Below are 7,500 nucleotides of genomic sequence, written 5' to 3' on the forward strand. Positions count from 1 at the left end.
AATAAAATGGTGGATATTTGTTTATAGCCACTCCCAGAATGGGTGGAGCTATGGGTGGAGCTACTCTGCAAACCGAGTAAGCCACACCCCGGACAGACACCCAACAGATAGACAGACAGACAGACAGACAGAATCATCTACGGCTATTATAATATAGATATTCTATATTTAACATTGTGATATGAAAATAGTTTTCATATTTGTTGTAAATGTAGTTTAAACTCGTGGTTATGCGTTAGAGCGGTGTATTTTGTTAGCAGCGTCGTCTTCAAGGTTCTTTAAAAAAAAATCTAATAAAGACATATTCTGTCATTTTAAAAGCACCAAAGTGTGTATTAAGTTTCCCCGTTTCATAAAATGTATCGTTTGATACGTATAATGCTTTGAAACTGTTTTTTTTTTTTTTTTTTTTACCTTAGAAGAGATATCAACATTTACCTCAGGGAATGTCAATCGCAGTGTCAGTATTTGATGAACTTATAAAGACTTAGGTGACTTATAAGTGTGACAAGCATGTGCACGGGATTCTTCCCAGAAGAATGAGTGGTCGCATTAGCTTGCACGACTTAAAATGAGCGAGTTTTGTTTTCACGTTTGGACCAGTTTTACATGTTGTATCCCTAAGGAATTAAACGAATAGTCAGGTTCACTATGTTAACAAATATAATTTCTTTCAAAATTTTGGGATGAGCAAACCTGTACATTATTGGAATCTTCAGAGCATGGAGAATCTGAAAATCAATGTTGGCATTTGCACAGACACCTGCATGGCCGCCATTTTGGATTTTGAAAATGGCCGCCATAAAATACATATTTTGCGCGATCTCAGCTTCTAGTGAACCTAGAGACTTAATTAAATATGCTAATCCTATGTTTTCTGGGTCAAGGAATCCAATAAAGGCCTCAAAATAGTGCTCAGGGTTATAGAAAAGCAACAAACAAAGGTAATTGAAAACCATTGTCTTTATATTTGTGATATAACTGTATTACATAATACATGATATTGAAAGTCCTTTGCAGTTATAGGTTGTTATAGGAAGTTATAGGTAGTATCAGATTGAACTATAAGTCCTATACACAGGATCTACGAGGTCTATACCGTTCAGGAATATGCTTTTACAGATCTTCATCACTGTCCTGAGTGTCATTTTCGCAAAGGTGTCCACACAAATGTAAACATTAATTTTTGGATTCCTCATGCTCTGAATATTCCAAAAATGAATAGTTTTGCTAATCTACCAAAATTTTGAACGAAAAAAGATAGTGAACCTGACTAGAACGTTTTCCTGGCTTACAATTTTATTTGGTCACACATGCCTCAAAATACACTCACTTAAATAGAATTGAACGCTGAATCCGAAAATGGAAGTGAAATTGCCTTGTTTTTTTTTTAAACATTATCTTCTATATATTCTATATATATATATTGTTACCGACACGACTTTGATGTTAAGGTGGGCCGAGCGGAATGGCCGTCGTGTCCGCACAAATTACCCGATTGTACTCGAACGTCGACGAAGCCGCGCTACGCTGGCTCAATAGGAAAGAGAAGACACCCGGCTGGGTTATAATGACACAATACGACACCAGGGGTTCAGTTCTCAAGACCTCCGGAGGAGGTTATATTAAGGCGGAAGGTTAGATTACAACTACAAGAGGTACATCATAGGAAGACAGGCACTTAGACACAACCTTATATTATTCCCGACAGACCACAGAGAAACAGGACAAAAACTGACTCACACGGGGATTGATGGCAAGGAAAGCGGGTATTCGATGGCCAGCACAAGGTGCACCTTGTGCTCAGGGACAGGATGGCGCGGCCCAAAAGATGCAGGAGGTCTCTCAGCGCTCGAGGTGGCGTCTTGTCGTCTCAAGCTGGGGGCGCATCTGACGTCACGTCCGGCAAGCGGCTGCGTATATCCGGCGGGGAGTGACACGCCCTCGGCTCGTTAGCTCCGCCCAGATGGAATCGGTCCGCCCTTCTTATTGGGTGCGGGGGGGTTTACCAGGCTCCGCCCTTGACGAGGAGCTGACAGCCAGCCCCTTCGTGGTAACCCCGTGGGGCGCATGGATAATGGCGGCTAACCGAGCCGGAGGGAGGACGCACACTCCCCGCGCGCGCCGTTGTTGTAGTTGTTGTTGTTGTTGTTGTAGCTGTAGTTGTTGTTGTTGTTGTTGTTTGGGGAAGAAGATGGGAGGAGGTATGGGAAGGTCCTAAACTCACTACTGGTGCCATATAATCACATTCTGGTGCAACGAAGAGTCATAATTAATGGAAACGAGGCCTTAACTGACATAGATTAAGAATAACTAGGAAGATGTCCGAAAGTTGTCTACGTGTGGTGCGGTGGACCTGGGCACGACATTTAATGGGGGAATAAGGGGAAGGTCGGCTCTACTGATTGTTATTTACATGCAATGGGACTAGGGAATGGGGGATCGGGGAAAGTTGGGGAGTATTGGAGAAAATAGGGGAATATTTACAAGCGGATATGGAGGCCAAATTCCATATTCGCAACATTGCACCCTTCTCTACCCTCGGGGCGTCCCGACCCGATAAATTTTTACCTACTTTAGTGTGGCACGCAATGTAGTTCCCTCTACTATTAACTCTACCCTGAGTGCGACAGTTTTACAGATATTCACAAATGAGTAAATATGTCCCCCTGCGACGTTGCACCCTTCTCCTCACAGAAACACACCCACAGGATAACCGAATCCGGAAAGAATTCTCAAACTAAACATACAGCCGGTAGGGAGCATTATTTACAAGACTACGCTGCTATTTACACTACGATCCAGGACCTGTTTTTGGAGGAACACATGCAGATGTTATGCATAGAGAGAGCGCGCTTGCCAACATCGATACACCAACCCACGAGTGCTCTGTGGCCGACGGCCTTTAATAACGTGCAGAGCACCCTTTCCCAGCATCAAAAGCACCACCCCACCACCAATCGGTGCAGTCACCATTGTTCATTGGAATAAAAATAAATTCGACAACCCCTAACCCTGCAGGTGTCTCTTGCTCTTCTTGTGGTGCACTTGGTGGTGTTAACTATTAGTGGTTCACCTGTATGGCATAGGTGCCACGTTGATCCATAGGTCCATCCCCGGGTGGTGCTTGGCCGCAAACGAACTGCGGTCCATTGTGGGTGGCCACAAACATTGCGGTCCATATGGTGTATCGATCCCGGCAGCAAACAGCGAAAGTGCAGGCCCACAACTGTGCAGCCAGCACCTCTCTCTCCTCTCTCTCTACCCCAAAGCCAGATCCTCGGAGGTGGGAGACAAAAGAAGAAACAAGTGAGTAAGGTGGTAAGGGCGCAAAAGTGCACGCAATATAAGGTAATGCACACTGGGGGCACATGGGAACCAGGTGAGACAGGTACGTTCCTATCGTACGCCCCCCCCCCCCACCAGGTAACCTACATGGCCCCTCCCTTACCCCTTACTGTATCCACACAACACAACACTACCCATAAACATCTACTTTACAAATCAACAAACATCCCTACTGTCTTCCCCGTTCCTCCCATAAACCAAATTCGTCTTCTCTCCCTCCTAACCAATCAAATTTGCCATTTTCAACTCTCATCAAAATTTGCCATTTTCAACTCAACATCAAAATTTGCCATTACCAATTCATCATCAGTCCCTCCTAGGGAGGGAGAGATGGAATCACCCCAATGTCTCATCCACGTCGTGATGCGTCTCACAAATCCTCACAGCAATCTCATTTCCTGCACAAAACAAAGAAAACACAGGTGTGGAGTCATCATCATCACCACAGGTAAGTGGCTGCGTATGGTGCGACAGGTTCATCAATCCTAACTATCTCCTAAATGACTTTAACAACTTTACACTACCCGGGGTCTTTCTCCGGCCAAACCATTGGCCCTCTTACACTATGGGTTCTAAAAACCAATTCCCATTGGCCAAACTGTGGTGCTCTTCAATTTGGGGTCTCACTCCCCCGATTCATCTCCCGGTGCCCTCGTACAATTTCTGGGCTGCGACGTGTACCTCTCCCAGTGGGTCTACCCACCTGCACACCTCCACCACTGCAGTTGCCTCCGAGCTTACCTGCTCCTTACCCTAACCTAACTACCAGGGGAAGGCCCTCTGGCTCTCTCCCCACTCCGTGCCCTCTCTGGCACTGGGCTGCCCGATCCACACCCGGGATCCTCAGGCACCCACTCACAACTACCGGCTCCCAGAGCCCACCTGCGGCCTCACCTGGCCGACATCCTCACAGTGGTGGAGTGCCCAACCAACTACACACACTAACAGGCTACACGCCCAGCCATTTCCACAACACTAATGCACCCATTCACAACACCATTCTGCAACCGCACCACAAATGCCAATATCCAACCACAATTTACCTGCACCCTCTACCTAACACTTACACTACCCGCCCCGGGTACTCGTGAAAGGGGTCCACTCTTCCCCCATCCACACCTTCGCACCATGCACACCACTCCGTACCACTCACTCCAACTCTCTCCACACACCTGTACCTGCACTCCTGTGCTCTCACACCTGGTGCCACCTGCACCCTTCTCTCCCCAAGCGCATTCGCGCTGATCCACACACTCACTACTCATACACTGCTCCACACACCTGTCCAGTTGCACACCTGTGCAATCACACCTGTTCAATTCTCACAAACACGGCATCATCTCAGCTAACTACTCCCTTCGGACACTTGCGCTTCCCAGTCGTCCCTTTAAACTATTGCGCTCCCACGTCATTATCATCCATACTAAACTACCTGCGTCCCCACTACAGGTATCAGTCACTAACTAACCTTAACGTTACCTACTGTCATCTTCGCTAGATCCCTACACACAATATCCTAACCCACCCGGGCTAGTTTTCACTGCCATACACCCCATAAGCTATTGCTCCTTTGCCCCCCACATGGGAAGGATGGTGGATTTGCCATCCCACCACATCGGGGGTCTCTCACTACCAATTTTGCACATCAAATTGCAACAAATTAAAAATTTGCCAATCATCTGCCAATCACTGTACCATTACCAATCATCACTCTGCCAATCCTTTGCCAATCATCAAATTTTGCTTTTCTCTAATTTTGGGTCCAAAACACTAACCTCATCACCCAGTCGACTCACTAATACCTCTCGGTGCGCCAATTCCTGTCCAAAGCCCGGCTTCGTAAAGCCAAACAATGGATGCTGGTTGTTTTGTGCCAGCGGCTGGATGCGTCCGGCACTCGGTGCAGGGACGGGGGCTTACCCGGGCCGAGATCCCACGCATCACCTCGGCGTGGAGCCATCCAATGTCCCGATCTCGACCTGCCGGCACGTCTCAATAGAAAGTGGTCGCCATGACGACCCTTCCTATCGAGCTGCCCGCTCCGCCTAGTGGAGCCCGGACGCGGCCGCTCCACGCGAGGCCCAGCGTGGATCGCGCACGGCGGTCCTTTCGAACCCGCCGTGGCTCGGATCTCCGCTGGTTCTCGCGGCACGCGAAGCCCGGCACGCACCGAGGGCCCGATTCGGCTAAAAGTCGACCTAACCTTTGACCCGGTTATCGTCGACGCCTCGCCTGCAGGCTTACATGCATACGCTACCCCTTTCGTGCTCATACATGCAGCCGTTCCCATTCTCCTCGTACCTTTCCTTACACACCCAGGTACACCCATTCCACTCACAGCCTTGGTCACACACCTGACCACCGAACATTTTGGCACACATTCGTTCGTAGCACACCTCACCAAAACACCTCTTCGCGCCCCCTCCTCAGTCACCTCCTCTGTGACAATCACAGGTGGGCTCTCATTCGCACACCCAACCACGTGCCTCACCACCAACTCCAGCGTGCATTCCCACTCACGCTCTACCATTCCAGGTGTGCATCCTTCCATCCCACGTGTACATCCTCGCTCACCTGTCACAACTAACTCACGCTCCATGTCACTCTCACTACTTTCACCTCCACTCGTGACAACGCACTCACCCTTACTCTTGACAGCACACTCTTTCCCCATGCACCTGTCCGTCACACCCCTTTCTCGCGCACACTCTCCCGTTACACCCTCTGTAACACTCACCACAGGTGGACACTCTTCCTTACTTCTGACAGCGCACTCTTTCCTCATGCACCTGTCCGTCACACACCTTTCTCGCGCACACTCTTGCGCACACTCTCCCGTCACACCCTCTGTAACACTCACCACCCCGCGCTTCCACGTGCTCCCTCGCACACGCGCTACGACCGACTCACTCTCGCCAGCACACTCACTCCTTGGCACGCACTTTTTCCTCACACACCCCAGAGTCGGACTTTCTTGCACACCTCCATTTTCGCACACCAGACCTGTCGCACACTTCACCCACGGCCTCTCACGAACACCCGGGTCTATCTCGACCCCCAAGCCTCTTAAATCACCTGGCGCATCATACGCACGACCATATTGGTCACCACTTACACCGGGTCCTCTTCCTCTTCGCTTCTCCTCCATCACCTGCGAATCCCTCATCCGGTTAATGAGCACATCACGATCCAAACACAGACTTTGGACCAATTCTTTTATCTCCTCTTTTATCTCTTTGTTATCCCCTCTCCGTCGCTTCTTAATTTCGCTCACCCCTTCTTCCACTTCTTCTAATTTGTGCCTCACCTCTTTTATTCCCCGGTACGTCTCCTCAAGCTCATCCTCTAAGGCTACCTTGACCGTTTCCAGGTGCGTCCTCACCTGCCGGTCCTTCGTCTCCATTACCTCTATCACCTCGTCCAACCTCGTTGTCAGTCCCTCACGTACCATCTGACATTCCCTCTTTGTCGCTATCAAGTCGTTTTTTATGTCGTTTTGTGTCGCCTTTAAACCTCCTACTACCGCAGTGTTCCTTTGAACCTGCTCCACTAACTCCGTCTGTCCCACCGTCAGCTGCTCCACCTCCTGCGTCAGGTCCTCTAGGCCCCCTTGTAACTTTACAGTCCCCTTTCTCACCTCCTTTTCCATGTGCTCCTCACAGTGCCTCACCTCCTCGCGCACTCCTCCGACCTCCTCACTCACTCCTCTTCTGATCTCCTCTCCCATCACTTGCATCTCCTGCCCAGATGCCACCCTCATCTGCTCCATTTCCTCCCTGTGAGCATCCAGTTTGGTTTCTACCCCCATTCTGACCCCCTCTATCTGCTGCTCCATTTGTTTAACTTCCCTTTCCGCTTGGTCCCTCAATTTGCCTTCCATACTGTTTTCTAACCCCTCTAACCCATTTTTCACTCCCTCTATCTGATTCTCCTGGGCAGCCATTCTATTTTCTACCCCCTCTAACCCCTTTTGCATCCCTTCCATTTGATTCTCTTGAGCGGCCATTCTGTTTTCTACCCCCATTAACCCATTTCTCACCTCTTTTATCCCATTGTCTAACCCCTCAAAATTTTTGTCTACCTTCTCACCAGTACCCCTCGCTTCGTCCCTCATTACCCCCATTTGGTTTCCCAACCGCTCACTATCAGCCC

The 7,500-nt window shown here is 49.1% G+C and overlaps 2 protein-coding genes across 2 annotated transcripts in view; both read right to left on the reverse strand.

The window, feature by feature from the left end:
- Window positions 1–6,598, reverse strand: part of LOC144891088 (uncharacterized) — a 9,350-nt gene extending 2,752 nt beyond the window's left edge. The window contains exons 1-2 of the mRNA XM_078773473.1: window positions 6,306–6,598; window positions 5,328–6,137 (exon numbers count right to left, since the gene is read on the reverse strand). Coding sequence (XP_078629599.1) covers window positions 5,328–6,137; window positions 6,306–6,514 — 1,019 coding nt within the window. The 5' untranslated portion in view covers window positions 6,515–6,598. The remainder of the gene's footprint in view (window positions 1–5,327; window positions 6,138–6,305) is intronic.
- The window catches only part of LOC137423403 (roundabout homolog 1), a gene marked incomplete in the record, with an annotated part of 397,715 nt that overhangs the window by 189,136 nt on the left and 201,079 nt on the right, over window positions 1–7,500 (reverse strand).

The sequence above is a fragment of the Myxine glutinosa genome, chromosome 3, assembly GCF_964187855.1.
Source record: "Myxine glutinosa chromosome 3, kmMyxGlut1.1, whole genome shotgun sequence".
In the NCBI taxonomy this organism is placed as follows: Eukaryota; Metazoa; Chordata; class Myxini; order Myxiniformes; family Myxinidae; genus Myxine; species Myxine glutinosa.